Source organism: Prionailurus bengalensis, chromosome E2 (genome assembly GCF_016509475.1).
Source record: "Prionailurus bengalensis isolate Pbe53 chromosome E2, Fcat_Pben_1.1_paternal_pri, whole genome shotgun sequence".
Taxonomy (NCBI): domain Eukaryota; kingdom Metazoa; phylum Chordata; class Mammalia; order Carnivora; family Felidae; genus Prionailurus; species Prionailurus bengalensis.
Window position 1 is genome coordinate 15,188,400 of NC_057352.1, and position 20,881 is coordinate 15,209,280.

The 20,881-nt window shown below is 47.3% G+C and overlaps 1 protein-coding gene across 1 annotated transcript; it reads right to left on the bottom strand.

Annotated features, from left to right (window-relative positions):
* Positions 1-18,485: 18,485 nt before the first annotated feature.
* LOC122494290 (interferon lambda-4-like) lies at positions 18,486-19,834 on the bottom strand. Its single transcript, XM_043599357.1, has 4 exons — positions 19,667-19,834; positions 19,082-19,256; positions 18,756-18,854; positions 18,486-18,646 (listed from the first exon to the last, which is right to left on the bottom strand). The coding sequence occupies exons 1-4, from the start codon at positions 19,832-19,834 to the stop codon at positions 18,486-18,488; spliced, it is 603 nt and encodes a 200-aa protein (XP_043455292.1).
* Between the last annotated feature and the right edge of the window lie 1,047 nt (positions 19,835-20,881).

Below are 20,881 nucleotides of genomic sequence, written 5' to 3' on the forward strand. Positions count from 1 at the left end.
TCAAATTTTATTTCTTTTTTTTTTTTTTAATTTTTTTTTCAACGTTTATTTATTTTTGGGACAGAGAGAGACAGAGCATGAACGGGGGAGGGGCAGAGAGAGAGGGAGACACAGAATCGGAAACAGGCTCCAGGCTCCGAGCCATCAGCCCAGAGCCTGACGCGGGGCTCGAACCCACGGACCGTGAGATCGTGACCTGGCTGAAGTCGGACGCTTAACCGACTGCGCCACCCAGGCACCCCTCAAATTTTATTTCAACAGAGACTAGTAGCTATTTTTTCATTTATATATATTTCTTAGATTTTTTTTTTTTTACATTTATCAAGTGTGTCATTCAGGGTTCTACCAGAGAAACAGAATCAATAGGATATATATCTTTATATCTCTATATCTATCTATCTGTCTATTTATCTATCATCTATCATCTAGAGATTGATGTATTACAAGTAACTGGCTCATACAGGAGGTGATGCTGCGGTCCACAGGCAGAATTCCTTTTTCCTCGTGGGAGAATTTTTCTCCCCACTTAGTTTTGCTCTTAAGGCCTTTCATCTATCGGATGAGGCCCACTGAGACTATTGAGGATTATCTCCTAGATCAACTGCTTACAGACTTTAACCACATCTACAAAATGCCTTCACAGAAACACCTAGATTAGTGCTTAATCAAATAACTGGAAACTATAGTCTAGCCAAGTTGACACATAGAAGTAACCATCACGTCCAGGAATAATTTGCATACAGTGAACTGCACACATTTAAAATGTTTTGATGCGTCCTGACATCTGTATACACCTGTACACTCCCTTCCCCAGGCATCGAGAGACCTGCTTTCTATCATTATAGGTTAGCTTGCGTTTTCCAGGGCTTAATAACAGGTATTTGTGGATGAATGGATAATGCCCAGTGAGGTGAAATAACTTGCAAAGCTCATATAACTGGGAAGTGGTGACGCCAAGATCCAAACCCACACTCACAGGCTCCTGAGCCCCGTAACCAAACTATACTGTCTCTCGTGTGAAGGAGCCTTCTGGGACCAGAGAATGTCAGCTCCTTGAGGGCAGGGACTGTCTGATCCTCTGATTTCGTTCTTCCCTCTTCCTAGCTTCCCCTGGGACCTATGGGACATGGGGCTTTAATAAATGGCTGATGAATTGAATTGCCTCTTCTCAATGCATTTCCTCAGGTCACTTCCTATGTCTGTCTGCCTGTTTCGGTTATCTACTGATACATGACAAATGATCCCCAAACTTGGTGGATAAAAACAACAATGACTTAGGGGCGCCTGGGGGGCTCAGTTGCTTCAGCAGCCTACTTTGGCTCAGGTCACAATCTCCTGGTTCATGAGTTCGAGCCCCGAATCGGGCTCTCTGCTGTCAGGGCAGAGCCCGCTTCGGATCCTTTGTCCCCCCCGCCCCTCTGTCCCTCCTATGTTCTCTCTCTCTCTCTCTCTCTCTCTCTCAAATAAATAAATAGTTAACGAAAACAACAGCGACTTATTATTTCTCAAGATTCTAAGAGTCAGCTGAGCGGTTTTTCTCTTGTACTCACTCACGAGACTGTAGTCAGCTTGTGGGCTGGCTCAGTGGTGGGGTCGGCTGAGACGCTCCTCTGTGTGGGTCTTTCTTTCATGGGGGTGGGGCAGGTCTTTCATGTTCCAGGAGTCCAGACTGGGCTTCCTGTCAAGGTGGCAAGACGGTTGCCAATACACAAGCGCGCAGCCCGCCTCTGCGTTAATGCCCCAGTGGCCAAAGCCAGTCACGTGACCAAGCCACGGTCAGCGAGGGAGGGGACCACACAGGGGCCCTGGGGTGGTGGGTTGCCACTCAGGTCAGTCCAGTGCCCTGCCTTGGGAGTCCCCCTCGCTTACAGGGCAGCAAAATTTGCTGTAAGAGAATGGGCTCAGGCTCCAGATGGCCTGGTTCATAGCCTGGCTCCATTTGTTAAACAGTGTGACCTTGGGCCAGTGACTCAACTGCTCTGTGCCCCACTGTCCTCACCTGTAAAATGGGCCAATGTTCATCCATTTCATAGGGTTGTTGTGAGGACTAGGTAAGTGAATGCCTGCAAAATACTTAGTCAATGCCTGGGCGCTGAGTGCTGAAGGACAGCACTCAGTGCCATCACCGCGCTTTCCTCGTCCCCTGTGGCTGGTGTGTTGATGTTCCTGTGTGCTCTCGCGTCAGTTGTGAGTTATGTTTGACTGTTAGAACGGAGACCACCTGCAGGACAGAGGGTTGTTTCTCTCCCACGTGAGACAAAGAGTGTTCCTGCTCCACGGGGTCGTCAGGGATGCGACGCCTTCCAGCCTCCTGCTCTGCCCGTCTCAGCACGTGGGTTCCATTCTCCACGTCACCGCTTGGCTCCCTGCGGCTACTGGAGCCCAGGCCATATTCAAAGCAAAAATGACGTGGGAGGAGTAAAGGGGATGAAGGTCACCTGCCAGCTGCCTATCCCCTTCAGGAAACTTTCCTGGAAGTCCCACCCACTGACTGGAGGGTTTTTGGTCTCAGCCATCCCAGCTTCAAGGAAGGCTGGCAAATACCTTCCATCTGAGTGCGTCGCCACCAGCAATGAAATCAGTGTTCTGTTACTAAACAAGCGAAGAATGGAGGCAGCCTGGGCCACTAGGCGGTCTTGGCCCCCATCTATGGCCGGATGGTGAGGGTGCCAGTGTGGAGAATAGCAGAAATGGCACGTTGAGACGCTCTTTCCGCTAAAATATCAGTTCTATGAAGGCAAAGATTAAAAAAATTTTTTTCAATGTTTTATTTATTTTTGAGAGAGACAGACCGTGGGCAGGGGAGGGGCAGAGAGAGATGGAGACGCAGAATCTGAAGCAGGCTCCGGGCTCTGAGCTGTCAGCACAGAGCCCGATGCGGGGCTTGAACCCGTGAATCGTGAGATCATGACCTGAGCTGAAGTCGGATGCTTAACTGACGGAGCCACCCAGCCCCTGAGAGCAAGGACCTTTGTGTTTGTTTCAGCACTGCTTACCCAGTGCCTAAGACAATGCCTGGCATATAGTAGGTACTCAATAACTTTTGGATGAATGTACCTCTAGCTACTTCGAGGGGCAGAGAAAAACTTATAATTGTTTGAAACTATGGCAGAAATTTTTAAGTTTGTTTGTTTTGAGAGAGACCGTAAGTGGGGGAGGGGCAGAGTGGGGGTGGGAGGGAGAGAGAGAATCCCAAGCAGGCTCCGTGCATGGTCAGCATGCAGAGCCTGATGTGGGGCTCAAACCCACGAAATTGCAAGAGCATGACCTGAGCCGAAATCAAGAGTTGGTTGCTCAACCGACTGAGCCATGCAGGTGCCCTGAAACATGGTAGACATTTTAAAAAGAAATACTTATTGATTTGCCTCCAATATTTTATTTTGAAAATTTTCACTCTTACAGAAAAGTAGTGATAGTAGCACAATGACATTCCTATGCCCTTCACCTAGATTTGCCAGTGTTAATATTTTGTCTCCCTTTCTCTCTGTCCCCCACTTGAAAGTAGGTATCACGATACCTTCTACCTAAATACTGTACCTCCTATGAATCTCCTCAAAAGAAGGACATTCTCTGACATGAATCACAATCCTCCAAAATGTTAACATTATGGGAACAGGATCAACACTATATTATTCAGTATGCATTCCATATGCAAATTTATCCAGTTATATCAATAATATCTTTGTTCTTTAAAAAAATACATAGTTTCAAATCCAGGACCAATATAACCAAGGACCATGCATTGCATTTAGATGTCAATGACATGTCTCTTTCTGTCTCTTGATCTGGAGCATCTCCCCAGCCTTTTTGTTTTGTTTTATTCTCTTATGATATTGATGTTTTTGAAGAGTCCAAAGCTAGTTGTTGTATAGAATATTTTGGCTTGGATTTGTCTGATTGTTTTTTCATGATTTAAATTCAGGTTCAACGTTTCTGCCAAGATTGACTCAGAGATGACATTGTATCCTCAGTATGCCACATCATGAGGAACATGATTTCAGTTTGTCTCCTTTTTGATGATTGGGTTAAGGTGGAATCTGTCAGATTTCGCCCTTGTAAAGATTTCTTTCCTTCCTTCTAGTTTAAGAAGTCATCTGTGGGATGATACTGAAGACTGTGCGAATATCTTCCTCAACAACTTTTCACCCAAAGGTTGCAAATTGATTGATGATCCTCATTTGAATCAATTCCATTGGTATTCCCAAATGTCTTGAAGATTTTGAAATATCAATTACGGTTCTAGTATAAACAAAGGATTTTCACTGATAGAAAAATTTTCTGCTCTCTGGTGTTCTTTGACAGCGATGTAGAAATATATTTCTCTTGCTTTTTTTTTCTTGAAATAGTTTTGTAGCTAGATCCCCCCACAGTCTGAATTTATTTGTCTATTTGTCTCTGTTTCCTTCCTTATTCCTATTTTCCCTCCCCTGACTCAGAAGTCCTTGGAAACGCTGGCCAAGAGTCCCTATATCCTAGTGTTTGGGGAAATCATTAAGCTTAAGTGGGTGATGAAGCTTCAGGGCTGCAGAAAAGTGAGGAGCAGGAGTGGGAGGAGGAGGAAGATGGGGAGGAGGAGGGGGAGGAGGAACAGGATAGCTAATATTTATTGAGCACTGATGATGTGGCAAGAATTATTCTAAGTGGTTTATATATATTAAATACTTATATTTTCAATAACCTTAGGAGCTAGGACTATTTTCTACCTATCCTTATTTCAAAGGAAAGTGAGGTACAGAGAAGTGAGATGATTTTATCAAAGTCACATATACCTAGTAAGTGGCAGAACTGGGACCTGGATCCAAGTGATCTCACACCAGGTTATCTTTCTGACTCTCTTCAACTTCAACAAAGAGACTGTGCAATGGGAAAGACTTTGAAGTGGCTAACAGATATCTTGTGAAAAGACCAATATTTTATCAGTCAGGGTTCATTTGTAGGAGGAATAAACCACTCTAGCTATTATAAACAAAAGGGGCTTAATAGTAAGACTTAGGCACTTACTGTGACGGTTAATTTTATATGTCAGCTTGGCTGGGCCATGGTGCCCAGACATTTGGCCAAATGTGATTCTTGATGTTTCTGTGAGGGCGTTTTTGGATGAGATTAACATTTAAATCTGCAGACTTTGAGTAAAGCAGATTGTTCTTCATAACGTGGGTGGGCTTCATTCACTCAAAGGCCTGAATAGAACAAAAGACTGACCTCCCCTGAGCAAGAGAAAATTCTTCCAGCAGATAGTTTTTGGACTTGAACTGCAACCTGGTCTCTTCCCAGGGTATCCAGTTTTCCAGTCCACCCTGCAGATTTTGGATTGGCCAGCTTCCATAATTATGTGAGCCAATTCCTTAAAATAAATCTCTCTCCATATATGATAGTTTATGTTATATATTATATATATTAAATACCTCTATATCTATATCTATATATCTCCTATTGGTTCTGTTTCTCTGGAGAACCCTGACTAGTTCACTTATAAAATCAGTCAAAGGCTTGGAGGAGAAAGCTGTAGGCTTGGTCTCCAGGAATGACCCTCAAACAATGCCACAGAACTTGCCCACCAGGGAGCTGCTATTTCTCCCACAACCAGGGAATTCAGGAGACGACTGTGGGGCTGTTGAATTCAGTAGCAAATCGGGAGGACTAATCATTCATCTATAGTCTCAGCCCCAAGCTCATTTGTCTCTACCCTGCCCCATGATTATAGGGCTGAAAGCCTACAAACTACATTTTCCTGAACTCCTTTGCCATCTTCTGATTAAGGTCTGCCAATGAGAGAAGAAGGGAGCTTTCTTTCTGCTTTTAGATCAGATCACCTTCTTTCCAGTAGCAGTGTGTCATAGCTGAGGTTCCCAGAAAGAAGACCAGGGGAGGCTCTCAGGATTGATACCTGTAGAAGAGAGGGGAATGTCGCAGGATTCGGTAGGGGGAAGCAGAGCTTTAACGTATTCCCAACAAAGACCTCCCTGTACCCTGTGGGAGCTCTGGATGGCCCTTCAGAATTGTCTTGAGTTGGGGTGAGCGACCTGGTCTTTAAAACCCCACATTTATCAATAGTTGGATGCAGGCTGCCCCTGGAGGGAGGTGTGAATTTAGACAAAGCAGTTTTCTTCAACTCAGGCAATTCCCAAAGACAGCTGACAGCTAAGCCCTTCCAGCACCTAGAGAACTAACTTCTTCATTCTTGAATGAGGATCTGGGCCATTTATCATAGCATCCACTACACAATGGACAGCTCGAGCTCCGGCTGGAAAACGACAGTATTCCCAGTACTAGTTGCTCTGTAGCCCCTAAAGTATACCAGTAGGCCAATGTGCCATGCACCCTGGATGGTCAAAGAACCAGCACCACGGAATGTAGCTTTGGTGATCAGAGAATCAGCTTCACAGTTCTCTATTCAGAGCCTGGACACCTGCTGCAGGGAACTCCCTTCAGAAGCAGAGCATGGGGCACCTGGGTGGCTCAGTCGGTTGAGCGTCCTACTCTTGATTTTGGCTCAGGTCATGATCTCACGGTTCCTGAGTTTGAGCCCCACGGCAGGCTTGGTGCTGACAGCATGGAGCCTGTTGGGATTCTCAATCTCCCTCTCTTTGCCCCTCCTCTGTGCATGCACTCTCTCTCTCCCTCTCAAAATAAAAAAATAAACTTAAAAAAAAGAAGAAGAAGTTGAGCATGAGCTGCCATGGTGCCTTCCTGGAGGTTTGGAGTTTCCAGCACCAGCTCTTGATAGTCTGAGAGCCCCATCAAGTGGGGCTTTATCTCGAAGATCCTAGATTCTGGGAACACCATCTGTCTTCTTTGTTTCTTCAGTCCCAGAGGTGGTAGCTGATTTATTCCATTACTGATATTTGGGTTACTCTGATATTCCTTTTTTTGCTTATTTAGCCTTCCAAACACCTATGCAACCAAATCTCTGAATTTAAACGCTGTTACCCGAAATACCTAGAGTGGTTCTCTCTTCCTGACTGTACTCTGATGAGTAACATTGCCACAAGTAAAAAAAGAGGCAGAGTCATGAGTTTATCACCGGAACTGTTGACTTCAGGAACGTACCCTGTGATTGGCGCTCAGCGATTATAAAGTTGTGCCCCCGTTTCTTGACATCTGTGAATCTTGAAACCTGAGATGCTGCTGTAGAAGAAAATCAAAGCAGTGGACAGAAGGTTTACACTTCACTTCTCCCTTTCAAAGCTCTGTGAATTCACCTAGTTGGCAGAACCTCATCTGCATCCAGAACTAACAGAAAGGGAGTTAGGGAAATGTTTTTGGCATTCCAGCTTCTATAATATAGCATGAAGCAGTACAAGGAGGTTGGAAAGGATACTGCTTCACCAATTATCTCTCCTCATCCCATCAGATAAAAGGCTCCCCAAACTTTACCACAAGAAGTCATGGTGGGCTGGGGAGGCTGGGCGCCAGATTGCAGGGGTTGAGCAAAGGACTGGGGCAAATGTAGGAGACTGAGAGGCTGAGGTAAGTTTCAGCAAATCCAGGTTGCCCGGAAGGGGTAGCAGGTTGTTGGGTAGATGAGAAGACAGAGGAGGGACGCCCTGCCTTTTCTGATACTGGGAGGAAGGGTGGGTGTGACAGTCCACCCTAGAGTTTCCTCCGAGAAAACAATCCACGTGTAGCCAGAATAAGTTAATGTTCACATCTCTCTCTCTCTTTTTAAATATTTTTATTTATTTATTTATTTTGAGAGAAAGAGAGAGGGATAGAGAGCAAGTGGGGGCAGGGGCAGAGAGAGAGAGGGAGAGAGAGAGAGAGAATCCCAAGCAGACTCTGCACTGTCAGCACAGAGCCTGACTTGGGGCTCAAACCCACGAACTGTGAGATCATGACCTGAGCTGAAACCAAGAGTTGGATGCTCAACCTACTGAGCCATCCAGGTGCCCCAAGTTGGTTACTTTTTAATTTTTTTCCTCCAATCATATTAAGAGCCTAATGGTGTTGGAAACTTTGAGAATTTGGAATAGTCACTCGATTCTGGACATCTGGTCAACCACAAATTACCTGACACTGAGTTAATGTCCTACACCTATCCTGGGCAATACTGACTGTATCACCTTGGGAATACCTTTGGCTGCAAGAAGCAGAATATCCCCAAATAAGGATTTCTTTTCCTCACATTAAAACCAATTTGGAAGAGATGACTGCTTTAGTTTAGTGGCTCAATGATGTCAAAACAGATTTTCTTGGCTTTTCTCTCATTAGTGGCAAAATGGCTGTCATAACTCCAGGCATAATTTTCACGTCTGAGGAAGGGAAAAGAGATAAGGGAAAATTAGTATCATACTTAATCGTGGAGGGCTATTTTTGCATAAGATTGGGAATAAAGCAGGGATGTCCAGTTTCACCATCTTATTTAGTATTTTGCTGAAGGTTCTAGTCAGTGCAGAAAGGCAGGAAAAAGAAAGATTAAGGCATACATATTGGAAGGGAAGAAATAAAATTGTCTTTACTCACAGACAGCATGATTGTCTACATTGAAAATCCCGAGGGATCTACAAAATAAAAACCACAAGCTATTAGAATTGAGAAGCTTAATAATGTCACAGGAAACAAGGTCATTATTCAAAAATCACCTGTAATTCTATATGCTACCAATGAACAATTAGATGATGAAAATTTGCCAGTGTTACATATAATAGCATCAAAAATATGAAGTACTTGGGAATAAATGTAACAAAATATGTACAAGACATGTGTGCAGAAAACTAATTAATGAGATAAATGAAAGAAATCAAAGAAAATAGAGAGCTGTATCATTTTTATGGGTTGGAAGACTCAAAACTGTTAAGCTGTCAATGCTTACTCCATTGACCTATATTTTATTTATTTGCTTATTTATTTTAAGTAGGCTTCACACCCAGCGTGGAGCCCAAAGCAGGGCTTGAGCCCATGATCCCGAGATCAAGACCTGAGTTGAGATCAAGAGTTGGACGCTTAACTGAGCCACCCAGGCACCTAGTGACCTATAGATTCCATGAAATCCCAATCAAAATCACAGGAGACTTTTTTTTTTTTTTTAATTTCAGAAAGTGACAGGTTGGGGCACCTGGGTGGCTCAGTTGGTTGAGCGTCCAACTCTCGATTTCGGGTTAGGTCATGATCTCACAGTTTGTGGGATTGAGCCCCAAGTTGGGCTCTACACTGAGTGTGGAGCCTGCTAAGGATTCTTTCTTCCTCCCTCTCTCTCTGCCCCCCCCCCGTGCTCTCTCTCTCAAAATAAATAAGTAAACATAAAAAAGAGAAATGGACAGGCAAATACCTAAATTTATATGGAAAAGAAAATAATTTTGAAAAGAAAAAAATTGGAAGACCCACATCATCTGATTTCTAGACTTACGATAAAGCTAGTGATGTCAAGACAATTGTGTAGTATTGGCGAAAGGTAGATACGGAGATCAAGGGACTAGAACAGAGTCCAGAAACTCACACACATATGGTCAATTGGTTTTTGCAAAAGGTGCTGAAATAACTGAGCATCTACATGCAAACAAATACCACCCCCCATGGCATACTTCACTCCATATGCAAAAACTAACTTAAAAGGAATCAGGGTTCAATGTAAATTTTAAGACTATGAAGCTTCTAAGAAGAAAAAAATGCTTGTGATTTTGGGTTAAGCAGGAATTTCTTAGATGGGACACAAAAAGCACAAACCATACAAGAAAATATTGAGAACTTGAACTTGATCAAAATTTAAAACTTTAAATTAAATTAAATTAAATTTTAAGTAGGCTCCACACCCAATGTGGGGCTTGAACTTATGACCCCGAGGTCAAGAGTCACATGCTCTACCAACTGAGTCTACCAGGCAACCCCCCAAATTGAAAACTTCTCTTGAAAGACACTGTTAAGAAAATAAAAAGACAAGGCACAGACTAGGAGAAAATATTTAAAAAACACATATCTTTATAAAATTCTCAAATCCAGAATACATGAAAAGCTCTAGCAACTCCATAATGTTTGGTAGGCGGAATATTTCTCCTCAACTGTCCAGGTCCTGATTCCTGGAGAGGCCAAGGTCAGTTTGAGCCAACCCAGGTTGTCTGGAAGATGAAGTAGGTCCTGAGAAGTTGCTGGGTGGATGAGAAAAACAAGTGACAGAAGTATGTTACATGGCCAAAGGGACTTTGTAGATGCCACTGAGGTTTCAAGCAACAAGACAGGAAAATGATCCTGAGTCATCTGAGTGAGCCCATTCTACTCACATGAACCCCCCTCCCTTTTTTAAAGGTATTTGATTTATTTTTATTTCAAATGTTTCATTTATTTGTGAGAGAGCACAAGCTGGGGAGGGGCAGAGAGGGAAGGACAGAGGATCTGAAGCGGGCTCTGCACTGACAGCAGTAAGTCCAATGTGGGGCTTGAACTCAAGAACCTCGAGACTGTGATCTGAGCTGAAGTTGGACACTCAACCAACTGAGACACCCAGGTGCCCCTTCTCACTTGAGCCCTTAAACACAGAGGACTTTCTGTGTCTGGAGTCAGAAAGATGTGCTGGAAGGAGAAGTCAGAGATTCAACTTGTTGGGGGGGGGGGGTCCACCCAGGGTTACTGGAAGGGAAGGGAACACGTGGAAAGCAGGAGAAGGAATGCAGGCAGCCCCTGGAGCAAAGACTTGTTGCTGCCCCTGGATACCCAGTGAGAGGCAGAGACCCCAATCCTACAACTGTAAGTGGAATTCAGCCAACAACCTGGAGATTCTTCCCCAGAGCCTGCAGCGAGGAAGGTGGTCCTAACATCACCTGGAGTTTGGCTTTGTGAGACCCTAAGCCAAGGACCCAGATGAGATTTCTGATCCAAGATATGTGTTGTTTAAACTGCTAAATTTGTGGTCATTTATTAGGGAAGCAATAGAAAACAAACAAAATAATAGAAAAAGACTCCTAAATGGGGATTAACCTTGCAGGATGATCTGTGTGTGTCACCATCGGCCTGCAGAAGAAGGAACAGCCCAGTATGAGAGGTTTCTGGGGCCAGGGCGGGCCAACTTGGGACATGCCCTGGAAGTCTCATCTGACTTCCATCCCTGTGGTTCTGTCCTTTCCTTTTGTTTTAAATTTTTTGAACATTTATTTATTACTTTTCAGAGATGGAAAGAGACAGAGCATGAGCAGGGAAGGGGCAGAGAGAGAGAGGGAGACAGAATCCGAAGCAGGATCCAGGGGTTCGAACCCATGAACTGTGAGATCATGACCTGAGCCGAAGTCAGACGCTTAACCGACTGAGCCACCCAGGCGCCCCTGGTTCTGCCCTTTCCAGACTGTTCTATAAATGGAGTCATAGAGTATACATGACCCTTTTCTGACTTATTTCGGGAGGCGTTTTTAAACAAGGAAGGGCAGGAGGGAACAGTTACAACAGTGGCATGAGGAAACTTTAGGGGCTGATGGGTATGTTTACTATCTTGATTGTGGTGATGGCTTCACAGATGTATTCATATGTCAAAATTGATCAAACTGCAAACTTGTTACAAACATATGCAGTTTATGGTGTATCAATTATACCCCAGTAAAGCTATACATTAAAAAGAGACAAGGTTAAGACATGAAAAGATAAGCCACAGATGGGGAGAAAATATTTGCCAATGATCTGATAAAATGGCCTTTAATCCAGAATATATTTTTTAAAACTTGCAACTCAATAATAAGACAACTCAGTAAAAATGGGCAAAAGTTTTGAACAGACACTTCCCCCAAAGAAAATATGTGGGGTGCAAATAAGAATATGAAACCCTGCTCATCAGCATTAGTCATGAAACACAAATTAAAATCATAATGAGGGGCACCTGGGTGGCTCAGTCTATTAAGCCTCTCACTCTTGATTTCAGCTCAGGTCATGATCTCAATGTTCGTGGGATCAGGCCCCATTTGATCTGTCTCCCTCTCTCTCTGCCCCTCCCTCCCCTCATGCATGTGCATGCACTCTCTCTCTTTCTCTAAATATGTAAACATTTAAAAAGCAAACAAAAAACCCACAATGAGTTACCATTACTCTCCCACTTGACTGACTAAAACCAGAAAGACTGAAAATATCAAGTGCTGGAGAGTTTCAGATCAACTGAACTTGGTGAGGTCTGGACCTGGGTTCTCTTGGTCATTACAGTGTCCCATTTTCCCCCAGTTCAGGGTCTAGCACAGAGTAGGTACTCAGTAGATGTTTACTGACTAAATGGAGAAAGTACTTTAAAAGGACATATTTGTTTTTTTAATTTTTTTAACGTTTATTTATTCTTGAGAGAGATAGAAACAGAGTGTGAGTGGGGGAGGGACAGAGAGAGAGAGGAAGACACAGAATCCGAAGCAGGCTCCAGGCTCTGAGCTGTCAGCACAGAGCCCAACGCAGGGCTCAAACTCACGGACTGCGAGATCATGACCTGAGCCGAAGTCAGACGCTTAACCAACAGAGCCACCCAGGTGCCCCTAAGAGGACATATTTTTTAAGTAAGTTCTATGCCCAATGTGGGGCTAGAACCCACAACCCTGAGATCAAGAGTCACATTTTTTTTTTAAAGAGTTGCATGTTCTACTAAGCTTGCCAGGTGCCCCAAGAGGACATTTCTTGATGATGACTAAGAGTCCCAATGCAATCGGATGCCCTCTTCTAGGGGATCCCCCAAGGTAATGTCCCAGCTCAGGGGTGATGACTTCATAATAGTTGTTGGTTCATTCCTTCATTCATTAACCATATGTTCCAGATAGCTATAGAGTCAAGGCCTTGGCCCTTGATACTAGAATCCAAAGTGGCCCACTGTCCCAGCCTTCTGAGGGCTCAGAGGCCACATTACCAAAGAGCTCACAAAAACTTGGTAAGTGTCATGTGCAAAGTGTGTAAGAAGAAAAGTAAAGAATGACTTACTAGTGGGTCCAGTGAAGGCTTCTCAGAGGAAGAGGTGATCTAGTTAGATCTTTTTTTTTAATGTTTGTTTATTTATTTATTTACTTATTTATTTTTAGAAAGAGCAAGAATGAGTGGGGGAGGGAGACCTGGAGGGAAAGGGAGAGAGAGAGAATCCCAAGCAGGGTCTGAGCCACCATCACAGAGCCCAATTCGGGGCTTGAACCCATGAGCGGTGAGATCATGACCTGAGCTGAAATCAAGAGTCAGATGCTGAACCGATGGAGCCACCCAGGCACCCTGATCTAGTTAGACCTTAATGGATGAAAAGGGGAATCCAAAGCTCCACAAGGACAAGGTCTATCAACACTGTCTTCAGTGACCAGCACATGCAAACTGCTAAATATTTACATAAAAGAACTGTGCTCTTCTAGAAGGCCCTTCTCTTTCCAGACAGAAAGTTTGCCTGTATCAGGTCACCAGGCTGCAAATAACTGAAAACCCTGTTTCATGGGCTTAAGCATTAAGGACAATGTATTTTGTCACAATTAAGGAGTCTAAATGTAGGTGGCTGGGGGTGGGGGTGGGGGGTGGATAGTGCATTTTAGAAGGTCAAGGAAGTATGGAGGGAGGAGGTGGGGGGGATGGGTGACATAGATAAAGGGGATTAAGAGTACACTTATCTTGATGAACACTGAGAAATGTATAGCATTGTTGAATCACTACGTTGTACACTTGAAACTAATATAATGCTGTATGTTAATTATGCTTGAATTTAAAAATAATAAAAAATTTTAAAGTTTACTTATTTATTTGGGAGGGAAGGGGCAGAGAGAGAGGGAGATAGAGAATGTGAAGCAGGCTCTGTGCTCTCATTGCAGAGCCTGATGCGGGGCTTGATCTCATGAACGATGAGATCATGACCTGAGACGAAACCAAGGGTTAGACACTCAACCAAATGAGACACCCAGATGCTCCCAAAATAATAAATTAAAAAAAAATTTTTTAATGTTTATCTATTTTTGAGAGAGATGGAGACAGAGCATGAGCAGGGGAGGGACAGAGAGAGGTAGACAGAATCCGAAGCAGCTCCAGGCTCTGAGCTTCAGCACAGAGCCCAAAGTGGGGCTCAAACCCATGAACTGTGAGATCTTGACCTGAGACGAAACCAAGGGTTAGACACTCAATCAAATGAGACACCCAGATGCTCCCAAAATAATAATAAATTAAAAAAAATTTTTTAATGTTTATCTATTTTTGAGAGAGATGGAGACAGAGCATGAGCAGGGGAGGGACAGAGAGAGGTAGACAGAATCCGAAGCAGCTCCAGGCTCTGAGCTTCAGCACAGAGCCCAAAGTGGGGCTCAAACCCATGAACTGTGAGATCTTGACCTGAGCCGAAGTCGGATGCTCAACTGACTGAGCCACCTACGCGCCCCTAAATTTTTAAAAAAGAAGTATGTAGGGGCTCCTGGGTGGCTCAGTTGGGTAAGTGACTGACTCTTGGTTTTGGCTCAGGTCATGATCTCACAGTTTCATGAGTTCAAGCCCTGTGTTGGGGTCTGCGCTGGCAGTGCAAAGCCTGCTTGGGATTCTCTCTCTCCCTCTCTCTCTCCTTCTCTCTCTGCCCCTCCCCAGCTTGCACTGTCTCTGTTTCTGTCAAAATAAATAAATAACTTAAAAAAAGGAAGTATGGAGGACTTAGATTCCTTCCATCTTTCTGATCTGCTTTTTTTTTTTAAAGGGAATTAGCTTGTTCTCAGACCCTCATGGTCTCAAGATGGCTGCTGAAGTTCCAGGCATCTTATAGAGACACAGAGACATTCAGGGTAAGAAGGGGAAGAAGGGATCTCCTTGTGTTTCCTGGTAATTGCTGGGAAACCTGTCTTGGATGTGGTGGGTTGGTGCTGAACATCCATTTCAACTTCCCTCTTGTATGCCTTGATGCTTGCAGAGGCTAGAAGGTTTAAAAACTACATTTCCCAGACACCCCTGCAGCCAGGGTCTGCCTTCTTCCATTTGAGTTTGTCCAGTCAGATGCCCTCATACAAGATCTGAATGGTGGACATGAGCTAGAAACCACTCACCCGCTGGCTCCGCCATCATGAAAGGCTATGCTGTTCTGTGGTGGTCTTTCTAATCACAGGCATTTCCTGATGGCAGCTGTCCCACTGGGACAGATTTCTGGTTGTGCTGTCTTCCTGAACACGCCAGTGGAAGCCAATTCCCAATGAAGCAGTCCAGGTCCTGATCATAGAAAAGAAACGGGCCCTTGAGAAGCCCAATCTATGGTTTGGCTCTTGAAGGGGTACCAGAATGGTCCATACAGAATCTATTTGTTCAACCTTCCTGACATTTCTGTCAGCCGTTTAACATCCGGTAATAAAACCCTTTTTGCAAAAATTAACGAGACTAGGTTCTAGTCTCTATAATAAATGCTGTGAATTTGCTATGGCTACCGTAACAAATTACCACAGACTTTGTGGTGTCAGACAGAAATTCAATCTCTCACAGTTCTGGAAACCAGAAGCTCGAAATCAGTATCACTGGGCCAAAATCAAGGTATCAGTAGGGTCATGCTCCCTCTGGAGGCTCTAGGGGAAAATCTTCCTTGCCTCTTCCAGCTTCTGGTGGCTGCCAGTCTCCTTGGCTTGTGGCCACATCCCTTGATTCCAACCTCTGCCTCTATGGTCACATTGCCTCTTCCTCTTTTTTTTTTTTTTTTTTAAGATTTTTAAAAAACTAATCTCTACACCCAATATGGGGCTCAAACTCACAACCCTGAGACCAAGAGTCGCACGCCCTACCCACTGAGCCAGCCAGGCACCCTGCCTCCTCCCCTTTTGTGTGTGTAATCTCCCACTGTCTTGCTCTTCTAAGACACTTGCCATGGCATTTGGCGCCTCCCCCCCCCCCCCCCCATCATCTGGGATAGTCTCACCTCACATCTTCCTTAATTCAATCACATTTGCAGAGACCATTTTTCTCCCCAGATAAGGTCACATTTACAGGTTCCTGGGATTAGTTTTAGGGTGTGGATATCTTTTGGAGAACCATTTTTCAGCCTGCCACATGAAACAATACAAGCACCTGTCTCCCCTCAAGCCACATCGCCCTCATCATCTGCCAGAATGGGATCACCACGCAACATGTCCCCTCTCATCTAGATTCACCGTCTGCTCTGTTCTAGGTCTCGGAATCTGGATTACCTCAACTGTAACCTAGTCGCTTGCCTCCTGTCTTCCAGCCGGGTTTAGCCCATGGAAGGTGTCAGTAGAGAGTTGTGGGGGCTAGGGAGAGCAGTTGGGTGTTTACTCCCCTGTCCACATCCCTGCTGGGCTGTGTACTGGCAGAAGTAGGTTTCCAGATTCTCTGTCAAGGGACTGATAATCACTCCCTCCCATGTCCTTTCTGATTTAGGAATGGTAATAGCTTCTGGCCATTGGCTGGGCCTGGGATATTTCTCTTTGTTGGTTTCCTTTAACCATGAACATCGCTGCTTAAATAAATGTCTCATTCAACCATGACACTGGTGTGCTGAAGAGAACCTGGTTGATATACATAGGCACATAGTCATGCCTATGCTAATCCCTAGAGGAATGGGAATCCCATGATTGGTTTTAGGTCAATCAAGATTCACCCAAGAATAATGGGGGAAGAAATCTGCCCAAAAGGCATGAGAAATTTGTGGGGGGCTGGGAACAGCTATGTCTCCTTAATCCATTTTACAGATAAGACCCTAGGATAATACTTCCTCTCTTGCTTGACAGTTTACATGTTAAAGCTTTTTAAAAGTAACGTTAAATTGACTTGATGTTGAGTCCTTACTTTGTGCCAGGGACTATGCCTTAGCAGTTGATATGATTGGATGCTTTTAATTCCCACAACCACCTGTTGAGGAAAGATATCATAACTCTTTTATCAACTGGAAATGATGAAGAGTTGAAGTAATCTGCCCAAGATCACGCGGTAACTAAGTAGGCGGAGTTGAGATTCTAGGATCTCTCTGACTTCGGAGTTCACGTTTTTAACCACTACAACCATTCTGTCTCCTTTATCATGCTGGAGATATTTCCACCTCTCGGGTCAGGTGCTAATTGCTTTGTATATATTATTTCGAATCCACAAAAGTTATGAGTACATATCACCATCTTCCCTGCCCTGCTGAGGTCTAACTCACCATCATATCCCCCCGAGACTCCCTCAACCACTCTTAGGCAAGCCAGTCCCCTCTCCTTTGATGAGGCCAGAACTTTTAGAAACATACATTGGAGCAGTGGCTTCCTGGCTTAAAATGCTGCAAGGCCTCCCTCTGCCTCCTCCCTGAAATCCAAGCCCTTCAAAGACTCACAGACACCATAAGACCTGGCCCTTGTCCAACCTGTCTAACCTCACTCCCAGCCGCCCTTCTGTGGAGCTCTGGACTCCAGCACATTGGCCTCCTGTCTGCTGCTCAAACTTTTAGGATCAGCTCCTTCGGCAGTCTGAAGCTCCCTGAGAACATGACTGTGGTTCTATATCCCCAATACCTAGTAAATAACTAGCAACCAACAAATACCATCCGTGTAGAACGAATGGATGATGGAATGGATGGATGGATGACAAATGAACCTTTCAAAGGGAAATATCACCAGGTCATTTTCAGATGAGGATATCTAAAACCCCAGGGGCGCCTGGGTGGCTCAGTGGGTTAAGCTACGGACTTCGGCTCAGATCACGATCTCAAGGTTGGTGGGTTCCAGCCCCGCATCCGGCTCTCTGCTGTCAGCACAGAGTCTGTTTTGGATCCTCTGTTCCCCCCACCCCCTCCTTCCACCCCACCTATCTCTGCCCCCCCCACTCTCTCTCTCTCTCCCTCAAAAATAAACATTAAAAAAAAAAAACACCTAAAAGCCAGAAAAGGCTAGTATATTACTAAAAGTCATTGGGCAAATACACGTCCCATCTGGGTATCAAATCCAGGTCTGAGTCCAAAGTCTGGTTTCCTCTGCTTCACACTATCTCCAAATGATTGCTTGCACTAGTAAGTGTAACACCATTTAATAAGTGAAAACGAACAGCAGGAGAAACTGAATAACCACCACAGGCACACAGCGCATACAAGCAGGACACATGAATAGGAGGATCCAAAAATATCACAATACCTGGGAGCTCTGACATCTGCGATCCCCAAATCCCTCAAGAAATGAGACCAGCTCCGGTGGGGAGATACAAGGCGCAGATTCATAGAATCTCAGAGGAGACGTTGAAGGTTCAAGTCAGAGGCCCCGCCCTGTTCCGGTCAGAGTAACCCAGGCAATGACAAAAGTAAGTCTGCCTCTAGGGGCTTGGGGGGGGGGGGAGGGGCAGTGCCCAAAGTCGCCCAAGGTTTGAAGTTTCTTCTTCAACAAACTTGGAAGATTATAGAGCAATGCGTCCCACGGAAATATCGGTGCATCCCGGGGAACTCGTTCTGGCCTTGGGAAAAGCACCCGCACCTCTGGCACCCAGTGCGGGTGGGTCGAGGTCCCGCCAACCGAGGCTGAGGATCTCCCGAGCTGGCTGAGAGACCCGCCTGCTGCAAAGGACCCCCCAGAGGGCGGGGCCCGAAGCCTCCCGCCCGCAGAGCTTCGGGTCCCAGGCCCCGCCGAGCCCAGGCCGGATCACAGACAAGGCCCCGAGTCTGCCACCAGCCTCAGGTCCCACGTGAGCAGGCGCAGGAGGTTGAAGATGACGCTGGCTTCGTGGCACCCAGGCGAGTCCTGGAACCCGGGAAGGAGGCGGAGGCGGGCTGAGCCAGGAATTCGCTTGCGGACCAACTCCCCTGTCGGTGCTCAGCGCTCCGAGTCCGAGCTCCCATCCCGTCTCAGCCTCGCACGGCTCCCCCCACCCCCTGCAGACTCACCGCCTCCCCCCACCCCCTGCAGACTCACCGCCTCCCCGCCCGCGGCACCCGCAACTCTGCGTGTTTGGGGACGCGTCCTCGGTGGCCTGAGGGACTTCCTCCAGGAGCCTGGCCGGACCAGCTCGAGCTGCAAGGGGAACAGGAGGGACGTGAAGACGGCGAAGAACCCAGTGTCCCTGGGACTCTGCCCGTGAGTGACTCTCCCACCGCAGACCAAAGCCCGGATAAAGGGACACCGAGACGACGCGAATCGTGTCTGGGCCGGCTTTTCGGTTCGGGGGACAGATTGGCCTCGCAGGGAGGCCCGGGGGCGCAGAGCGAGCCGGAGGGGCCGGGGGCGCGGGCGGTACTCACGCAGGTCCCCACGTCCCGCCGCGCGGCCGCTAGCAGCTCCAGGGTCGCACAGGTGCCCGGGAAATTCGGGGATCGGGCGCCCCCGACGGCTCGCCAACCTCACCCAGGGACGCCGAGGATCCCTCCCTGCGCGAAAGGAGCAGTTGCACGGCCTCCAGCTCATGGTCTCCTCCTCCTGTGGGACAAGGGTCGGGGTGAGGCTGAGCCTCCTCGCTGCGCTCCCCAAGCGCTGGGAAGGCGGGGATTCCTACACGTGGGACGCTCCCGGCCGGGGATGGTTGTGCGGATGGTGCACCGAACCCCGTAGCTCTCGGAAGGCCTGGACGGTGGGCCGAAGGCACCCCGCGGTCGCCTGAAGGCACCCCGCGGTCGCCTTGCGAAGCCCGGCGCCCCGACGTGGAACCGAGTCGGCCTGCAGGGGGCGCCCTTTGGGGCCTGGCACAGAGGCAGAGCGTGTGCTGCCCGCAGGGGCGCCCCGCAAGACGCCGCGGTCTGAATTCTGCCCTGAGATCCGAGGCGCGCCTGCTGGGCGCTGGGACGCAGGGGCCCCTCGGGGACGGGTGGAGAGGTCGGGGCGTCACTCACGTAGCGGTCCCTCAGCGCCTTGACCGCCGCCACCGCCCTGGGCTCCAGCGAGCGGTAGTGTGACAGCAGGCAGCGCCGGGGTGTCGTCACGCCAGGGTCCGCCGCCTCGCCCGCCGTCACCAAGACCCACAGCCCCACGGCCACCGCGGCTGCGCCTCTCGGCCCCATCTCTGCTCCTGCGCAAGGCGAGGCGCCAAGAGTCCAAGCCCCTGCCTCTGCTTGGCGTGGCGCCGGGACCGATGCTCAGGGCGCGGGCCCGAGACACGCCGCGAGCCCGCAGCCCCCTGGTGCCGTCGGCCCGTCTCCGCTCGCCGCTCACCTGCACGCTGTCCTCGGTGCCCCCTCGTGCTGCTGCAGCGCCCGCCTTCCGCTGTCCCCAGGCTGGAGCCCACCTTCGACAGCGGCGCCCGCAGGGTCCATGCGGCTTTTATGTGCGGGGCTGGGAGACGGTGAGCAACCGGACTTCCCCGTCCCGAGCCGGCTAAGCTTTCCGAACGTCAGCGCTGGGGCGCCTGCCCGGGGCTGAGGACTTTACCCGCCTGCGGGCCGGTGCCAGCCGTGGCTCGGCCCCACGATCTGCCGCCAGTTCTGGTCTCTGTCCCGCCTGAATCCTCTCCTCTCGTCATCAGCCTGGGTGTCCTTATCTCCATTCTAGTATACTAAGCGGCCTTTATATGGCGCTTACTGTGTACTAGACCCTGTTCTAAGTCATCGCTATGCAGGTGTCACATTTAATGCTCCAATGGGTCTGCAAGGGCTGTCCTACTATTGCCTCCATTTTGTAGATGGGAAAACTGAGGCACAGGAAAGTGAAGGAACTTTCCCAAGATGCACAGTAAGTGGACAGAGGCTGGATTTGAACCTACCCAGAGTCCAGCCCCAGGGCTTTCTCTCTAAGCCATAATTGCTGTCCCCCCCCACTGTCCCCCCCCCCCCCCAGTATCTGATTCAGTCCCCTCCTGTCTCTGTCTCTCCATCTCTGTTCATCTCATTCCATTTCTCTTCCCCCCCACCCCCCCCAACCCTCCCCCCCCCACCCCGTCTGGAGAGGCCTCCCTTGTCTCTCCTTCCTGTCTGTGTCTCTGACTTCGTCTAACTCCATATGCCTCTGATTCCTTTTGCTGACAAACATCCAGCCTAGGATTTCGCTGTCTGTCTCAATCTCCTTATTTTAGTTTAAAATCTACTACTTTGTTTTCTGATAAAATTAGCAAT

What these genes read in the sequence shown, in the direction of transcription:
- LOC122494290 (XM_043599357.1), bottom strand. Translation starts at nt 19,834, where the DNA reads ATGGGGCCGAGAGGCGCAGCCGCGGTGGCCGTGGGGCTGTGGGTCTTG. An exon ending in GGCGGGACGTGGGGACCTGC is followed by an intron (nt 18,855 to 19,081) that starts GTGAGTACCGCC and finishes TTCCCCTTGCAG; the next exon opens with CTCGAGCTGGTCCGGCCAGG. An exon ending in GTGCCGCGGGCGGGGAGGCG is followed by an intron (nt 18,647 to 18,755) that starts GTGAGTCTGCAG and finishes GAGCACCGACAG; the next exon opens with GGGAGTTGGTCCGCAAGCGA.